The sequence below is a fragment of the Nelumbo lutea genome, chromosome 3 (genome assembly GCF_056320005.1).
Source record: "Nelumbo lutea isolate HS-2025 chromosome 3, American lotus-T2T, whole genome shotgun sequence".
Taxonomy (NCBI): Eukaryota; Viridiplantae; Streptophyta; class Magnoliopsida; order Proteales; family Nelumbonaceae; genus Nelumbo; species Nelumbo lutea.
The window spans coordinates 8,745,980-8,765,143 of NC_142686.1; the positions used below are offsets into that span (position 1 = coordinate 8,745,980).

The following is a 19,164-nucleotide window of genomic DNA, read 5'->3' on the forward strand; positions in this document are numbered from 1 at the left end:
TAAATATTGGATAAAGAAAATGTGATTTATTTAATGACTTAAATGTGAGACTTAATGAGAGGTAATTAAATATACATAATACTATTTTTTTAATTACATTTTCTGCTCTTTATGAATTAATAAGAGAGATATTTTAATAAAAAAATAAAAAAAAAGTCAATACCTCCTTATTAACACTTTTATAAGTAATATAGATATACATATACATGGATTCATTCGATTAAGATTAACCTCTGTTTTTTATATTGGATAACCGAAACCGAATGATACCATCATTTTCTTTTTAAATCTCGAAATAAAATCGAATCGACCGGTTCGATTAATCAGATTTTTCGATTCGGTCTCGTCGGTTCTATTCGGCTTTTAGATTTTTCTTGCTCACCCTTACCGGTCCTTTTGAAAAAACCGCCTGGACTAGAGGCGGACGGAGTCCGGAAATGTTCGTCACGGGGCGTTCCTCCACCAACTTCCGCACATCGAGAACATCTCCCGCCACTTGTATGTTGTTTTTCGTGGGGAGGTGTTCAGTGTGAGGAGAGCTCTGTGAGGAGCAAATCCCGATTCGGGCGAGACGGCTCAGATTGCATGCCATCGTATGATTGTTTCTCTCCTTCTCTATTTTGTGCTTGGTTATATAGAATAGTGGTCCTGAGTTGGTAACTGTATTCCTTTCATTTCTCTTCCTGTTGGTGTCCCAACCGAAGTTTGCGTTTCCGCTGGTGCTTTTCAGTTTGCTCTTTCGTCGTCCCTGGTGAGGTTTATTCAATTATTCCTCCCTTATGAGGGTTTTTCCCCCTCCTTTTTGGGCCTTTTTTTTTTCTTTTCTAGCTTTGTTCTTTTTGTACTTTTACTAGTTTCCTGTATTTATTATCTGGTGTTTACCTTTTTCTGTTCTGTAGTGTAAATGGAAGAACTTGAAGACATTGAAGCTTTTGCACACATACTTAATGGCGGGCTGGATTTTGGCGTCGATGTCGTTGAATTGGGTGAACTTCCTGCTGACTTACGAGAAATATGGAGTCGCTCTATCATTGGGAGGATCTTTCCTATTGTTTCCATCCCTTTTCAGCAGTTTGTTAATGCTCTTTATGCCGTCTTAATCAAAATTCTTTATGGAGTCGCTCTTTATGCTGTCTTCGGTCTTAATCAAAATTCTTTGACAGTGAGGCCTCTTCAGAGGGGTTTCTTTGTACTTCAATTTAGGTTTCAAGAGGATTTTGATAATACCCTCAAGCATGGGCCCTGGTCTGTGCTTAACGTATGGATTCTTCTGAAGGCCTGGGAGGCGAATATGCCTCAATCATTTTGGCCTAAGGTTCTGAGAGAAGCGGAGGTATGGATTCAAATCCATAATCTCCCTCACGAACATGTTTGTGAAGTTGTTGGCTTTAGAATTGGGGCTTCTTTAGGTACTGTCAGGGCTATTGTTCCAAATCAGTCTTTTATTAGGTTGAAAGTGGTCATCTCTATCGACAAACCTCTTAAAACGGGGGAATTTGTGAGTCCTAACGTTTAGGTTATCTATAGATGTGAAAACCTGCCTCTTATTTGTCATGCGTGTGGTAGAGCAGGACATCGCTACCGTCATCGTTCTTATCCAATTCCTTCAGTTTATAATTTGGAACAATAGTTCAATCAGATAACGATGAACTTCCCTGGTCCGTGGTTACGTGCTGAAAATCCACTTAGGGAGGAATGGCGTAGACCAGTCTTCAGAGATTTTATGCTAACTTATTGCCAAGCCAGGGAAAGAGATGTGGGGTCCTCACAAAGGAATGCTGGAGTTGGTTCTTCGGGAAGGCACATGCATGTTGGTGAATCTTCTGGTGCTAGGTCTTCTTCTGGTAATCCTTCTTCTTCAGGAGTTGGTGGGAGTTCTAGCTCTCGTAACGATGGCAGTGCTCAGCTCGAGAATCAGAATGCTGACGTTACTACGTCTTTGGCAGCGAACTTTGATACTGTCTTGCGAAATGTGTTCCCTGACGGTCCCAGAGGAGGTGTAGAAGGCTCTTCTGGTATCCGTATTGGGGTTAGTTTCTCTGGCTTGGCTTCGGATGCTTCATCTACTCCTGATCCAGAGCCAGTTGATCGGGTCATTTCCTTGGATTCTATTACCGTTCCTGCAACTAGTTTCTCTTCTGGGGTTCAGGCTTTGGGTCAACCATCTAGTGATGCCTCTATCTCCAGGAGATCCTCTGTTTGCTCTGTTTCGGAAGGGGATGAGGTTCATGATAATACTCAGGTAAGGCGTTTCTTTCTTTTTTTTTTTTTTTTTCATTTTTATTCATAGGGGCGGTGGTGGCTGGCCCAGAACAGCCACAGCACCACTCAGGAGGTTGTTCAGTTCGACACTTCAACTGCGGTGGTGTAGTCGACCTAAGGTGTTTCTTCTCCTGTGAGACTAAAGTTTCTTCTAATAAGGCTACTTATCTGGGCATTAGTCTTAAATACCCTAATCAGTATGTGGTCCTCTTTGAAGGTTTGAGTTGTGGTATTGCGATTTTTTGGAAGGATGAAATGGATGTTGATATCTTTTATTCTTCTGATAGGTATGTTCTTCTCCTTGTAAAATCCGGCCCCTTGGATCAAAATTGCAGTGTTGCTCTTGTGTATAGTGAAACTAGGGAAAATACGAGAAATGCTATTTGGTTTTCCATGCGGTTTTTCATTCTATTGAGTATTGACATGCCCTTTGTGATAATAATTGATCTAAATCAATCTGTTTATTTTCAATTTGATGATATAAGCTCTATAACACTGTGTTTGGTTTGAAGGAAAAAGTAGGGAAAGGAAGGGAAAGGTAAGGAAACCTATACAAACTTTGTAAAGGTTTCCTTACCTTTCCCTATCTTTTCTTTCAAACCAAACATAGCCTAAATGATTTGGGTTACTAATTCTGATAATTTTGCTCAATAAATGTTTTATGGCATTAAGTGTAATAGAATGATGAAATGGGATTCCTGTAGCCAACCCCATATAGTTGAAATAAGGCTTGGATGATGATGATGATTTTGGTCTTTTAGAAATTAGCATTAGAGGTGGTGGGAATTCTTGGTCTAATAACAAAGAAGGATTTGATTGTATTGAGAGGAATTTAGATAGAATTTATGTTACCCCTGATTAGCTAAAATATTTCCAAATTCTCTTTTAAATTTCTTTCCTACATGGGGTTTAGATCACCATCCCATCGTGCTTTCCTTAGATGAGTTCAGGAATATATAGTTCTTACTGATGTGTGGTTGTGTAGAATTTGAGCAACCAAAGTCAGACTCCCGCAATCACTATTAGCTTTCTGATCATCCCTTGGACTGTCCATTGCCTTTTCAACCTCAAGAGGAAGATTGCAGCACCTTAAATCTGCTTCCCAAACACAAAGAGCCCCCAAAAACAATTTGAAAACCTTCCCGGAGCAATCAGCAGCAGTACAGAGACTAGGAAGTATAAGAATAATAGTGGCCTTCTCCCCCCTAGACAGCCAAAAGACACTTCCTAGTACAATTGATCTTAAGCCATGTTTGGGAGTGTTTATTTGAAAACTAAGCGCTTGTTCTAATAAGCACTTATGAGTGTTTGGTGAAAAAGCACTTATTTTAAACAGGGATAGTATAGGTATTTTCAAAATGACGTGGTGGGCCAAGATAGGCCAGAAAGAAAATGAGCACTTAGCCCAAAATTTGTGCTTCTCAAATAAGTGCGTATTCTCAGAATAAGCACTTCTTTTAGGCTTATTTTCTAAACATAAATAAGTGCTTATTGGTGTGGTCCTGGCCCAAAATAAGTGCTTATTTGAATAAGTACTTATTTTTAAGCACTCCCAAACTTAACCTTACTTGCAGCCCCAAGGTAGGCTTCCAACCTAGAATCACCCTCCCTTCACTGATTCTTCCCGTTTTCTAGGCTGCTATCCAAGAACATCACTTGGGCAGTGAAAACTCCTAAAAAACTCCAAGAATGAGAAAAAAAGGGAAAATTCCCGATTAGTACCCTGTACTTTGGGCCTAGTGCCACTTTGGTCCCCGTACTTTAAAACGTGACAATTCAGTACCCGAACTTTCAAAATGTGTCAATCCAGTACCTATCATTAACCAATCCATTAACCAGCCATTAAGTGATATTTGAAAAGACACAAATGCCCTTTGAGTGTCATCTAATTTTCTTTATCAACCATCCGCATGTTGATAAAAAATGAACAGTCTCAAATCCTTGCCTCTTCTATTCAAGAAAGTTGGAGTGTGGGCATTCTGGTGACCCCAACTTTCTTGAACAGAAGAGGCAAGGATTTGGGACTGTTCATTTTTTGTCAAAGTTTGGATGGTTGATAAAGAGAATTAGATGACATTTGAAGGATATTTGTGTCTTTTCAAATGACACTTAACGGCTGGTTAACGGACTGGTTAATGGCAGGCACTAGATTAGCACGTTTTGTAAGTTCGGGGACCAAAATTGGCACCAGACCCAAAGTACAGGGTACTAATCTGGAAATTTCCCAAAAAAAATCTGATCAGCCCCTCTATGCTCCTAAAACTGCATGAGAATGTGATAAGAAACTTCCTGGAGCAGTTCTTGTACCAATTTGTAAATTATGAGACTGCTAAGGTAATGAGAAAACAGTAAAAGAAAGGAAGAAGAAAGCTCTAGAGAAGAGAGAAAACAGAGGAAGTACAAAAGAAACTAGAGAAACTTAGAAGAGAGACCAAAAAACATTGCAGCCGCCCCAAGAAACATTTAGATACATAATTAGATAACAATGAGCAGACAAAAAAGCCCCTGTCACCCTAATTAATTAAGTGTGGTCCCTACTCATTACATGGCTTAATTAAGTCTAATAGACTAATTAGGCTCACTAACCCAACATATAAAGATAAATGTAACAGCCCATCCTTAACTATCTTCAACCTACCATCCAGTTTTTGTATAAACCATTTAAATTCTTCCAAATGTGGTAAGAGGACCCTGCTTGTATTCAAATTATAAGAAATGGGAATTTATCAAAAAGGTTGTAATAGATGGCTGGAAGTTGAACTTAAATGGATATGCTGGATATAAAATCTGTCTCAGATTGTATAAAATTAAAAAAAAAAAAAGATCTTTGTGGTTGGAACAAAAACATTTTTGGGGATATCAATGACAAGTTGAAAAGTGTAGATGATTCCATTGTCCTTGAGCAGTCGCAGCCTAATTCCTTGATTGATCATCGGTTGTCTAGACATATAAGAAAAGAGAGTTAGTGACTAATCAGGTATATAGCTTGTGGAAACAATAATCTAGGTAACTTTGGCTTAGGGGAAGCAATTGAAATACAAGATATTTTCTTCTTTGTACTATGGGTATGCAAAAGAGAAATAGAATCACGTGGATTAAAGATGACAATGGTGTTTGGGTGAACGAGCATAAGGATACTGTCAATATGTTTTTCAAGTATTTTGCAGGCCTCTTTAAATCTCAGGGTCATAGTAATCTTGGTTGTATCAACAATCTTTTTGATCCTTGTATTACTGAGGAAGATGCTTCTAGGTTCCCCAACTCTAGAAAAAGTTAAAGATGTAGTGTTTAGTATTGGAAGTCTCAAGGCTCCTGGCCTGGATGGTATGCCAGCTCTTATCCGTCAACAGTTTTGGGATATCATGGTATTCATGAGTTTGTTTCTAAATTCTTCTTAAATAAAAAGTTGTTAAGAGGTTTAATCACTCCTTTATTTTGTTTTATCTAAAAAATCTAGTTGCACTTATCTTCTTGATTATAGACCCATAAGCCGTTATTATGTTGTTTACAGAATCATTGCTAAGCTGCTTGCCAATAGGATTACGACACTCCTGGACAATTGCATTTCCTATTATCAAGTTGCTTTGTTTCCTGGCATACAGCCTTTAGATAATGTAGCCATTTCTCATGAGATTTTGCATTAAGAGGGAGAAAGGGTGGTTGTCTAGCCATTAAGCTTGATATATCTAAAGCTTTTAATATGCTAGAGTGGGATTATCCAATTGATGCAATATGACTTTAGAGTGTATCTCTTCTGTTAGCTTTTCAGTTCTGATTAATGGATCCCCTCAATGTTACTTTAGACCTTCTAGAGGTATTAGGCAAGGGGATCCTCCCTCCCCTTTCCTTTTTATTTTGGCCATGGAGATTTCTCTTGTATGCTTTATAAAGCTTAGTTGGACAATGCTATTCAAGGTATTCAGATCTCTTCTGCTGCTCTCTCAATTTCTCATCTATTTTTTGATGATGATGTTTTTCTGTATACTAGGGCTTCTAAAACTATGCTTGTTAGATGTTATCGATCAATTTCAAAATGTTTCTGGTCAATTAGTTAATTTTGATAAGTCTGAATTTCACTGTAGTAAAAATTTCCGTTCAAGTATCAGAAGGTTACTAGAATGCAGCTTAGAATGAAAAGTTTAGATCCAATTTCTAAATACTTGGGTATTCCTCTTTTTTAGGTCAACAAAATGAGACACTAGCTCCCTTCAGATTATCATGGACAGTTTCTATGAAGACCCAGTGAGTGTAGCTATTACTATCCTACTACTACAAAGTGTATGCACATTATAAACAGGCCCAATACAGCAGATTTCTAGTAATCCCTTGCTTAGCTAGAGTGTTAGCCATCCCACTTGTAGATCTTGGTACCCATTATCTATCTGGATGATCTTGGGATACTGCTTACTTAACTTGCTTGAAGGTTCCTCAGTTCTCTTAGGCTGTTTTGGTTTGAAAGAGAAGGGTAGGGAAACGTGTACAAACCTTGTACACGTGCATTAATGATCTTCTGGTGAATCTATTAAGAAGCAAAATATTTAACAATCAGTTGTGTGGGTGTTGGTGAAATCCTGTTTAGTAGGGGTTTCATTCCTACTAAATATTTAAACCTTGTACACTTTGTCTGTGCCTTCTGTGGAACGTATATTGAAACCATTTTGCATATATTTAACTTTTGTCCTTTTGCTAGAAGCATCTGATTTAGGTCCTCCTGGGGTTTGCATGTTCAGCAAGGATAGATTGAATGTTTTTTCATCTGATTTCAAGTTTTCTTAGGCTGCATTTGGCATTCCTTATTTTAAGGGTTTATCTCCTTTTTGTGGTTAAAATGCTACTATGAATACTGAGTCTTAAACTGTAAAAAGGAGATAGTCCTTAAAATAAGGAATGCCAAATGCAGCCTTAGTAGCCTTGCTCATATGCAGCGAGGCTTCGTTTGTTGGTTGACTATTGCATGTTCGCTGGAAATAAATACATCTTTGAAGGATCTTGCAAATACGCAATTTGGATTGACAGCATAATTCAATGAATTATTTCCTCCTATAGTGATTTGAATGATTATGATAATTTTCATGCAACTCATCAAAATATTTCTGTTTTAGAGAGCAGAGTTTCTCTTAATGATGATTTGTTCAATGCAACGGAGGTCTGCTAGGGAAGGACACACACACTTACGGTTTTATTTGTTTTCTTCCTTCAGTAATATGTTTCCTGCTACTGCAGGTGGAGTCTTTTTGGCTTGTGGAGAAGTCTGTCACCATAGAATCAGACTCCTTACTGGCGTAGCCCTTGACTGATTCTCCACTACCTGGGAGATTTTTGTCTTTTGGATGGGGATTCACTATGTTTCTTCTTCTTTCTCTTTTGCCAAATTCATGTATATAAATGGAACTCTTAATAGGGCTGCGCATGAGATAGCACAACATATGAAAAACTCTTATGGGGAGGAAATTTGGTTTAGTCCTCGTGCTTGATTATCAGCTTTTGTATTTTTGAACACAGCTGGTTCTGTTTAAAGCTTCTTTAGTTATCAAAAAGAAAAACAAAAAACAAAAGAGAACAAAGAAAATATATATTATTTATGTAGTTTGGTGAACAGTGAGAGCCCATTTAAACCAAAGTTTTAAAAAACGAACTGGAAACAGAACCGGTCAGAGGACCAGTTTTTGGTTAAGCGGTTCAACCGTTTGGGTCGAACAGTTCAACTTGTGATGTCATAAATAAATTAAAAATTAAAAATATATTTATAAATAATAAAGAATAGCATAAAATTAAATAAAAACAGAAAAAAATATAGAAAATAAAACTATCTAAATACAAAAATAATACAGTACAAATCACAGAAAATATAAAAATAAAATACAGAAAAATTCTAAAAAATACAGAAATATAAAACTATCTAAATACAAAAATAATAAAGTACATAATAAATAGAAAATACAAAAAAAGTACAGAAACATTAAAAAAAATACAGAAAAAGTAAAGATAAATTAGGATGTGTTTAGTCATACTCGTACATGTGCAGAAAATACAAAAAAAACCAAAAAACTTTATAAAAACATTGTAAAAAAAATAGATAAAACACAGCAAAATGCAAATAAATACAGAAAAATAAAACAGAAAAGTGCAAATAAATACATAAATAAATACAGAAAAGTGCAAATAAATACGGAAAAATAAAACAGAAAATTGCAAATAAATGCATACAGAAAAATAAAACAGAAAAGATTGAGTTCATATAAACTTAGAGTTCATTAAGCAAAACTTTCAGCAATTTTACCATATTAAGTTTGTAGAAAATACAAAAACCATATGTTTGCAGAAAATAAAAAAATCCAATAAAAGAGATTTTGTCATTCTTTGACATCATCTAATCATCATCATCATTCACGTAGCAAATAAGCAAGGAATTGAAAAAAAAAATAATAAAGCAAAATTAATTAAGCCAATGTGAGTAGGTCAATCTCTATAATTAATTAAGCAAAGAATTCAGAAAAAAAAATAATTAAGCAAGATTAATTAAACAAAGGATTAAGCAAAAAATTCAAAGAATCAATTAAACTCATAAAAAAAAATCAAAGAAATAAGCAACTAAGCATTTTATACCTTCAGGTCCTTCACAGTTTCACTACCGGTAACGGTGGTGTGATGGTGGGTAGCGTGGGCTTGGGCTTGGTCGCAGGTGATTGCCGCTGCAATTGCTGCTGCAACTGTTACTGCCGCTAGAAATCCCGTCTGTCGCTGCAAAATCACCGGCCACCGTTGCAAATTGGTCATCAGACCTATTATTGCCGCAAGTATTACTACTAGAGCCTGGAAGTGCTGCAAAATCAACGTTGGCCGCTGTAGATGAAGCTCACTGCCGTTGCCGGTTGCTGTGTGTCGCCGTCAGACACCATAGGTCGTAGCGGCCACAGGTGGTCAGCTCTGTGTGAGGGCTGAAAGGAGGGAAGGGTTAGAACGAAAATAGGGGTATAACCCCAAATATTCGTAAGATCTGGGATCGGGGATATGGAGGTTATTTCATTTTTTTTGTTTTTTATTTTATTTAAACCAGAAAAAATAAAAATGATAACCCGCAAACCGCTGCCTGGGTCGAACGGTTTAGCGGTTCAATCACCCGGGTCAGCGGTTTTTTAACTTTTTCAACAGGTTTAGTAATGGCTTGTTCTGGTTCTCTCTCACTTCAAATGCCAAAAACGTTGATACCTTGCATCCTGTTCTTCCACCCTTTTTTTCTTTATTTTCTTTGACAAATTTATGGGATAGGCGTCTGTCAACCCTTTTTTAAGTTAGCCTCGATGGGCATGCAAGTTGTTGACTCTGTAACAGGTTAAGAACTTTGCCTCGATGAAATGAGATGGCAATTTCTATTTGGTCTGCTGTTGGGTTGCCATATGTTTCTCCTCCACATCTCAAAAGATGTTCAAAGGTAAGTTCCTTAATTCTTTCACGGTTTTCTTTATCAAATTGGATTAAATGCTATGCCAACTTATACTATCAGAGGGAGAAGTGATGATGGGGTCCGCGACATATGTTACTCTCACTTCTTTGAGTATATCGTGGTTGTTTGTTATTGCTTTAAACATCAACAACCGTAGTTCATTGTTGGCTAAAGTCTCTACACTCATAGCCCGAAATTATATAAGAATGTCTCTCTACAAAGCTTGTAATTTGCTTCCCAAGGAAATATGACTCGTTGGTTTCATGTAGAGGTAGACAATCAGTTCTGTGGTTCCATAAGGATCTGCATGGTCTTTTCTCATTTATTCTTTTTCTTTCCTACTTGTGGTTTACGTCTATAAAATAAACCCAGAAGCAAACTATAATTATAAAATAACAAATTAGAATTTCATTTTTTTTAGATATAACTTTACTAAAAAATAAAAATTAACAGTAAATTTATATGTTCATAAAATAAGTCTTTATAAGACAAATTCTTATATACGGCCTATAACTCTTTTAGACATAAAATATAACAGATATTACAAGAAAATCAGGAGATCTTTATACATTATTAGCTATATAATTGGTTCAGAACAACAAAAGCTGGTCCTGACTCGTTAATTGGGACACATACCGCATAACCAGAACCCACATAATCGGTTTGGTCAACTCATTTAGTCTCTTGTTTGTCTTTTTTTATCAAAAAGGTATTGAGGAAAATTACTCTTTTACCCCACACATGTTTGTCTTTTTCATCAAAAAGATATTGAGGAAAATTACTCTTTTATCCCATACATGTTTGCCTTTTTCTATTAAAAAGATATTGAGGAAAATTATTCTTTTACCCCACATTCACGGTAATGTGTCATATTTAACAAGGTTTAAGTTCTACAAATTCTGTATTGATTTCTACTGATGAGAAGAAATGAATTATTACAAGTTCGAAGAGTCTAGAAGAACTAGGGGCAGGCCAGTGAATTGATGGTCTATTTTTTAATGATGGATATGGCACTGAACACGATAGAATGGCAGAGTAGCCAACCCCAGGCTTAGTGAATTGAGTTGTGTTTATTCTCTTTCTTGATTTTTAGTTCTGGACGATAAGTACACTGCCCCCAATAGTCTACTATAGCCCCCCTGTAAACTTCATCCTGTCCATAGATTTGGTATTAATTCATGGTTAGGATTTATTCCACATGTATGGTGGGGTTAAAAATTTTGAGGTGGACTGAACAATTATTCTCCCTTTTAGTTATTTGATTTCTTGAATTATACATCATAGACTTCTTTTCTTTCTTTTTTTTCTTTTTACAAGTGTTTTTGATCTTCTGTAAGGATACTGTTTCAGTTTGACCTGTTGGAAGAAAGTTTGCTTGCCATATCTCAAAAGTTTCTTCCCAGCTATTCTCATTTTATAGATATAATTTATTTTTTGACTTTCTAGTTTTATTATGCTTTTATAAAATGTTGTTGGTCTTATAAGGTCTTCTAATTAAGCTTTCTGTTTCCACTTGACTTTTCATCTACTTGCCCACATGCTACTTACTCCATTTTGATACATATCTTTCTTGATGCCAAAATATTCATTTGAAAATTACGTGAAGGCCATCGATCCTCTCTTTATTCTATCATGCATTTCCAAGTGTCATCCCTAGTGTTTTGGTTCTCTACAAGTTGGTTCAGGTTTGCAAATAGGAGTGTCAACTGACTGGCTTTGGATTGGATTCTGTCTAAATCAAAAATCAATTTGGACAGATTGGGTGGACCAATTCAGATTTAATGGTCCAAAGTATTTATTGGATTGGACAGGAGCTGGTCCATCTGATCCGTAATTGATTTATATTGGATTGGGTCAGGTTGAACCAATATCCAGACCATTGATATTAGAGAAGTGTCAATGGACTAAATTTGAGTTGGAATCACTTTAAATTAAAACCAATTTGAACATATTGGACAGTTAATACATTGAATTGGATTGGACCTTGCCCATATGTAATGGACTCATATTGGACCAAATCTGGTCCAATTGACACCCATATTTGCAAGCATCCAATATTCTTTTATTTACTAGGGTACATTTCCTGTTATCTGACATTTCTCTCTTTCATTATAAGTAGTGGACTTCAAAGAAGAACCCTCTGCCCTCACTTTGGAGTTAGGCTTCAGTCAATACAAACCCGTACTCACACCATTCAAACCACCTCTTATAACCTTGCATCGAGAATATCTCCCTATAAAATAAAACACATAAATCCGAATTGAAGGCTGTAAAAGCTGTTAAGTGGTAATGTCTACTGCACAACAGAATATATATATATATATATATATTATATTCTGCAGCTTTTTATTCCTTACTCTTACTTTTAGATCACTCGCTCGACCAAAGAATTCCTACAGAAAGCCCTTTTGTGGGGCGGTAATAGCTAGCTAGGCAACTTTGCTAGTAATATGTAGTTGGGTTCAAATGAATATTGTAGTGGTTTGGCACATGGGATTTCACTCACATTACTTCCTGCAGTGATGTGTGGTGTTTATGGCAAGTTCCTACAGAGCTTTATATGTGGGTTCAAATGGATATTGTAGTGGATTGGTACAATTCACATTACTTCCTGCAGCTGTTGGGACGGGCGTTACAATATAGCTTTATATTGCTTTCCCTCAAATTTGGCCATGAGCATACTGCTGATGTCATATATATGTAGGAACTTGCCATAAACACCACACATCACTGCAGGAAGTAATGTGAGTTCAGTCTCATGTGCCAAACCACTACAATATCCATTTGAACCCAACTACATATTACTAACAAAGTTGCCTAGCTAGCTATTACCGCCCCACAAATGGGCTTTCTGTGGGAATTCTTTGGTCGAGCGAGTGATCTAAAAGTAAGAGTAGGGAATTAAAAGCTGCAGAACACACAGATGTAGGGGGAGAGGGGTAGGTTATGGGTTTTGTGGCTTTAACTTTTTCTTTAAAAAAAAAAAAAATTGAGGCAATGCGCATGCAGTAAAATTTTCGAAAAGGGAATCAGGCGGTGCGCCACTCGACCAAAGAAAAGAGAGGGAGAGACAGAGAAGCAACCAACTAAAAGGGGATGGGAAATGAGCATAATCGTCCCCCTTCTACAGTTACTACTTTAAAGTTACTCTCAACTCAACTATAGGCATTTTCTATTTTAACAAACTCTACCGTGCTCTCTCTCATCAATACTAAATTATAAAAGCTTTTATCCGCTCAAATAGGACTCTACCGTTCCGCTCTTTTCTTCTTCTCCCTACGCTTAATTTTAAATGGTTTCTTGGCGGGTGTTGCGTGTACAACTTGCAGTCTTGCACCTATAGGCCTCAGTTTTAGTTCTATCAGAATTGACCCATTCCGAATCTGCTACCCACAAGCTGTTCTCACATCCCTCCTCACAGAGCATCACCACCACCATGAACCCCATTAATTCTATCAGAATTGCCCAGACCCTCTCTCTCTCTCTCTCTCTCTCTGAGGTTGCAATATAAATTAATACAAACGCCCGGCCGGGTTGCATGTATTCTTTCCTTCTTATTTATTTCAGTGCAAAAGATAGCGTGATCATATATTGGAAAGCTTAGGAATGCGGGAATGAGTGGAGTTCTGATGTGGTTTCTGGTGCTTTTTAGTCTTAGACAACAAGTCCTGATCGATTATGGTTTGAAACTCCCCACTCCAGCTACAGAAGTTTGTCTGCGTGTCCCCGTCTGCGAAAGCTTCCAACCATTGAAGGTTGTAAAATCTTTAAGGTATCATATATAGTAAATTATCATATTCCTTCCCCTTTTCAGTTTTCACTTTTTTTTTTTCCAACTTTGAGCATTTCTGGATCTTTCCCAGGAGTATATGCTGAATAACATATTGCCTTCCGCAAGTGAATAAATAGTAGAATGCCGATGAATGTCACCATACACGGGTATCAAATTACAGACCAGGCCAAACAACCTCAACCCATTTCATTTCAAATTTAGCTGATCAATTAAACTCAATCCTATTTATAGGTAGGACTGGTGCATGCATTTCCAATCCATTACCATCTTCATATTATGATCACCAGTAGTTTCATAACAAGAGCAGCTACTGCTGCAGCAACATACATGATACAACAGCATTAATGATGGTAAAGAGCAAGAAAATGCTCATATGTTTCAGCCTTTAATTAAAAATGACAATTGATTTACATTGTCCTTATGCTGAAACCAATCTAAAGCATTGGGCCATCACCTTCCTACAATTAAAAAAACAAAATTGCAGAAGGGAAGCACATGATTATAATTTATGTGTCTGATCACTACAGCACCATGAAGGTCTGTCTTGAGTCACCTTAATTAAAACACTAGCAGCTGTACTCATGTGATTTGGCTGGTCGTTTGATCAAACCGCTCCCCCTCTGCAGGCAGTAATCGATGCTTGACGGAACAAGGGGAGCTTGTGACTTTCCATAAGAATTCCAACACAGTGCCTGTTGAAAACCTCTCGAACCCATTGGCGACTTGTGCAACTGGATATCAATAAGATCAACGTCGGTGCACGGGAAACTGTTACTGCAGGCAAGATGAATGGGTTGCACCGAAAAGGTCCCGATTATATGATTATACTTGACACCGGAAATTGCAACAGCTCCTGTTCGGTTTCGACATGATCTTTTGTCACAGTAGTATTGATCTATCATGATTGGCACCTTCACTTCTGAGACTTGGACCTTTGAAAATGATACATTCTTGACGGATCCAATACCCCCCTGGAATGGATTTTCAGAAAACAGACAACAAATCAGAGAAAAGAAATGCATCATTAGTATAGTTTTCAAAATTTGAGTATGTCAATTCAAGTTTTTTTTTTTTTTCTTCTTTTTGCTAATTGATTATCAATTTTTATTTAGGCTTTGACAATTTTCTACCTGCCAAGTTTTAATCCTAACTCCATATAAAGCATTTTGCACATTAATGTTTTCCACAACGATACCGGATACACATGCCATGCTTTTATCTTTCCCTAGCCCTCCTAGGCTGTGAAGAGAAAGAGAAAATGACAGTAAGAGACAGGATTTATTAATATATAAGCAGATATAATCCACATTATTTATTTAAGCAAAATGAAAATGAAATTCAGCTGTATATCTAGGTCCTTTTGGTTCGCACATCAAAATTGGAATTGGAATCAAAATCCTTTGAAATTAGAATCGAAATCAGAATGATTTATTCCCATAATCTGTTTAGTTTAGATAGGACTGGGAATGAGAATGGGATTTCATTCCCAAGGGAGGGGCAGGGAATGGTCATTCCCTCAAATGGGGGAATGCCATTCCGGCATGAATGGGAATGGGATTCTGATTCTGCTCAACCAAGCAGTTGGAATTGGAATAGCCCGTTCCGATTCCAATTCCAGACCCGGAATGGTCTTCGTAAAGGTATGCATGTGTTAAGAGAATAAAAACCTATTCAGGAACCTAATAACATCACCTAGCATCTTAAGCTTTTAGGTTGAATGGTTCCTTTAGATGATATTAGAACATTTATGACCAAGTAGTCGATCCCCATCACTCTATTATAATTAATTAAATTTTATCAGCACAAGGTATGAGTGGATTTTGTGCTTTTCCACGCTTAAAGCCCGATGTACTTTTAGTGCGAGGGGGGTATTAAAGAATAAAAACCTATCCAGGACCTCACATAACAGCACTTAACAGCTCAAGTTTTTAGGTTGGACGGTTCCTTCAGAGTGTGTATGTAAGCTTATTACCTAATACCATGTCCAGGGCCACAGTTGATGTGATGAATATAAACATTTGAACACCCAGTTTGTATGGATACACAATCATCTCCTGTAAAAATAGAACTGGTGTATAGTTAGGAAAAAATTAAGCAAATTTCTAAGCTTTCATTAATGGATCTCTAGACATGCTTTTTTATCCATTAAAATTGGCCACGTGTATGGTGAAGGCGCTAAACAGGTTGATGGATCTGTAAACAATACTACAAGAATGGCTTAATAATATTCTATATTACCACATCCAATATGGGAATGTTGAATTTCGACATCTTGTGTGTTCTGTAGGTGAATGCCGTCGGTGTTCGGACTGGTTGCTGGCGAAGAAATTGTGATATTTTTAACCTTGATTCTGCCTGAACTGTCGAACTTTAGATGGCACTGTGGGCTGTTTACGATCATGATGTCACGAACTGTAACATCGTAACTTGAATAGAACCTCAAAGCCTGCAAAATGAACCCAGAAATTCAAACGCCCATAACTTCGACCCTAGAAAAACCCAGAAGGCTGATTCGTATGAGTTTGAAGGAAACATTCAGAAAATTGATGGCCCGAGCCATAAATATAAAGGATTGAGGATTTCTTACAGTTGGTTTTACATTTGGTATGCATTTGGATCTCTTCTGCACGAAAATAGACAGGAACGTGCTGTTAACCAATTGTATTTTGTATTTTTCCCACTCTACCTGAATGCTGGGGAAGGAAGTTGTTTAGCTAACCTGAATAAGGTTGATTTGAGAGAGATTCCACCAAGCAGAACCTTGGCCATCAACAATGCCAGTTCCTTGAATTGTGAAATTATGTACCCACTTGAAGTTTATCCATTGAAACAAGGTGGACTTTGGCCAGGCACTAATCTTTGGAGGAGCTATGAGAGTCCCATCTATCTGTTTAAATTTCAAACAGATCAGATTCCTCTATTTTCTCTTTAGGCTTATTTATCTTTCCTGGTGGAAATAGAGAAATATTAATAAAACAAGAGGTGAAGAACACACATTTTTAAGAAAGGAAGTACACAACAAACCTGAAGAAGAAGGTAAGGCATACAAGGGCCTTGGAATGTTATTGGTTTGATGAGAAACTTGAATTCTGATGGAATTTCTACTGTAGCCCCTGGAACCTTGCATGCCGCTTTCCATGCTGCTTGGAATGCCTGCATCATCAGATAGATCACCATTAACAAGTTAGAACACTATTTAACAACTACATATTCACATGCACTCACACTCATTCTCTCTCAACACATTTTCCAAATTCCAATTGTTTGCACCTTAGAATCATCAGAAACTCCATTTCCCTTAGCTCCAAAGGACAGAACATCAAAAATGCTGGAGTGGGTTCGATAAGAACCAGAGGAAGGAGCAGGGTCAGGTTCAGGACTAGGAGAATGAACTGGCCCAGGGGAATTATCACCATTCTCACTTCCTCTTTGCTTCTGATTCCTGTGAGCTTTGCTCTTCCTTTTATGGTTCTTCTTAGCATCAACTGAAATTGTAGAGAAGGCAAGGAGTATCATGATCAGACAAATAAACAGAAAGAGCAAAGATATATTCTTGCTTTTCTTCATCTCTTCAGCCTTACTCTATTAAGCAGAGGATGTGATCTCTGTTTTAAGAGTTTCAGGTGTAACTCTACTTGAAGCAGTGGAAGATGGTGGTTACAGAGTTTATATAGAGGAAGATTACAAAAATGGTTAGGACTTTTTCTGGGTACAAGTAGAGCCGGCATTTACTCATTTGGAATGTTTTGAAGACTTAATTACGAAAGTAATCCTACCTTTCACAGTCCAACTGACAATAGGCTTTTGGTTCTTTGAGCTCTGCAATCTGAAGCTAGAATTCAACTCTTTATGTAATGGGGAAGCAAAGCAAGCATGAATTCAACTTATTTAGGTCTAAACTAAACCACCATTATCATGATACCCATCAAAAAGAAAATAAAAAAGAATAACGATAATAAAATAAAGAAGGAAATCATGGTTGTGATTGAAGAATTCAATTCTATCAAGTCATGGATGGTTAATCTGATCCACTAGATCCATGTGCAGGGTCTTCGAGGGTACATAGCTCAAGATCATTAGTTCAACCGGGTTGTGGAGATTTGTAATAAAGAATACTAATACAGCATTACATTAGAATATAATATGTTTGGACTCCCCGTGGAGAGCAAATTATGGTTGCATGATAAGCTAATGAAGATTAGTACAGTCTGGTTTGTTTATGTCAGCCTTTCTCATTTCAATTGCATGCTAAAGGTTAGTGGAGAGTAGAGCTTAAGAGAATTTTTTACCCTAAACTTCATAAAAGTGTGATTTTTAAACCATAACTTGGCATTGTCATTTCAATTGCATGGGGGGGGGGTCTGTTACAGAAATACTTGTTAGGAATCTGACCGTGCACACTCCAAATGGTTCTAGTTTTAAGTTGTACATAAATGAGAGCAAACCACTCAATCAAGTACCCATGGCTATGGGTGGTGCCGTGGCGCAAACCCTACGACAAGAGTGAATTTACCAGAATGCCCTAGTGAATCTTGAAATAAGTTAGTATTCCTAATCACATTTTCTTTTAATTTGAGAAAATTGTCCGAATACCCCTAATGCCACAGACCGGTTCTAACATCCCCCATTACTTGTGAAACAATTTGGGATTTGTTCTTCTACGAATCTCAACTTTAGGCTCAGTTTGGAAGGGGTACAAAAACATATATGTGCAGTGTAAATACATACAAAACAAAAGATTTTGGAGATGTTTGGAACCGTGGCCGTTTAAAAAAAAAAAACGGTGTCACATCGGATCCATACAGGCGTTTTAACAAATGCTCATGTATCTTATTATTTGGTTCAGCAGATTATTAAAAACTGGACATTCCTTGAAAATCGGGACCCCACCGATGCATAAAACACCAAATTTGGAGTTTAATGCATTGGTGAACCGTTTCCCCCAACAGTTGATTGATGTGTATCCTATGTGGTTCTTACCTGTCAACATATACATGAAAAATGGTGATGAAAATAAATTTACCAAACAGTATAGTATTGCTCACTGCCTACGCGACAGAAGCGTTTTTTTGTGAAAAACAGGTCTTAGAAACATGAACATTTTTTCTTGAAAATCAGTTCTAAAAAGCACCCACACTTCTAAACACCATATTTGATTTGAAGTAAAAATACAAATTAATACAGTGCAAATACATACAAATCACTTACACAAGGTTTTGCGCACTAGATATTTGTATTTGTGCTCTTTCCATGTGTACCGTACAGATGTATATATTAAGTGCTCTTTCCATGTGCTCTTAGAAGCATTGGAGCGATGATTCCAAGGTGTATTATGAGCAAATCCCTTTTAGTAGCGAGTCTGGAGGTATATTGAGCAAATCCAGAACAAAAAAGCAGAATTGCAAAAGCCTAGATAGGAGGAATCACAAATATGAGAGTCCCAGAATGCATACTACAGAATAACTGCGACAAAGGTGTAGGATCACAAATAACAGGCTTATGAGTCCGTCAAGTGAATCCAGGTTAAAAAGATTCACAATGATAAACCCGATGGGTGATGGCAGAGTAGATAATCCACTATATCAACAAATGGTAGAGATACAAATTAAGACGAATACCTTCCAGTCTTCCACACACTGAGAACTTGTTACAATACACTCAAACA

General features: G+C 37.1%; 2 protein-coding genes across 5 annotated transcripts; one reads left to right on the forward strand and one right to left on the reverse strand.

Annotated features, from left to right (window-relative positions):
• Positions 1-329: 329 nt before the first annotated feature.
• Positions 330-7,857, forward strand: LOC148862762 (uncharacterized). 4 transcript variants are annotated; one of them, XR_016109031.1, is made up of 5 exons: positions 330-593; positions 705-751; positions 900-2,242; positions 2,480-2,549; positions 7,486-7,857. XR_016109031.1 is itself a non-coding variant. In XM_088974690.1 (3 exons), exons 2-3 carry the CDS (start codon positions 1,646-1,648, stop codon positions 7,546-7,548), a joined length of 660 nt encoding a protein of 219 aa, XP_088830816.1. In that variant the 5' UTR covers positions 620-751; positions 900-1,645; the 3' UTR covers positions 7,549-7,739. The 4 variants fall into 4 exon arrangements, 1 of the variants encoding a protein (XP_088830816.1); XR_016109032.1 differs by lacking the exon at positions 330-593 and adding an exon at positions 6,444-6,504 and having other exon boundaries at positions 620-751; positions 7,486-7,739; XR_016109030.1 differs by lacking the exon at positions 330-593 and having other exon boundaries at positions 620-751.
• A 5,983-nt stretch (positions 7,858-13,840) lies between these two features.
• Positions 13,841-17,108, reverse strand: LOC148862763 (polygalacturonase At1g48100-like). Its single transcript, XM_088980670.1, has 8 exons — positions 16,770-17,108; positions 16,524-16,652; positions 16,219-16,386; positions 16,087-16,122; positions 15,738-15,945; positions 15,472-15,553; positions 14,630-14,738; positions 13,841-14,470 (listed from the first exon to the last, which is right to left on the reverse strand). Exons 1-8 carry the CDS (start codon positions 17,064-17,066, stop codon positions 14,066-14,068), a joined length of 1,434 nt encoding a protein of 477 aa, XP_088836796.1. The 5' UTR covers positions 17,067-17,108; the 3' UTR covers positions 13,841-14,065.
• Between the last annotated feature and the right edge of the window lie 2,056 nt (positions 17,109-19,164).

What these genes read in the sequence shown, in the direction of transcription:
- LOC148862762 (XM_088974690.1), top strand. Translation starts at nt 1,646, where the DNA reads ATGAACTTCCCTGGTCCGTGGTTACGTGCTGAAAATCCACTTAGGGAG. An exon ending in AGGTTCATGATAATACTCAG is followed by an intron (nt 2,243 to 7,485) that starts GTAAGGCGTTTC and finishes CTGCTACTGCAG; the next exon opens with GTGGAGTCTTTTTGGCTTGT.
- LOC148862763 (XM_088980670.1), bottom strand. Translation starts at nt 17,066, where the DNA reads ATGAAGAAAAGCAAGAATATATCTTTGCTCTTTCTGTTTATTTGTCTG. An exon ending in TGCCTTACCTTCTTCTTCAG is followed by an intron (nt 16,387 to 16,523) that starts GTTTGTTGTGTA and finishes AAATTTAAACAG; the next exon opens with ATAGATGGGACTCTCATAGC. An exon ending in TACCAAATGTAAAACCAACT is followed by an intron (nt 15,946 to 16,086) that starts GTAAGAAATCCT and finishes TTCATTTTGCAG; the next exon opens with GCTTTGAGGTTCTATTCAAG.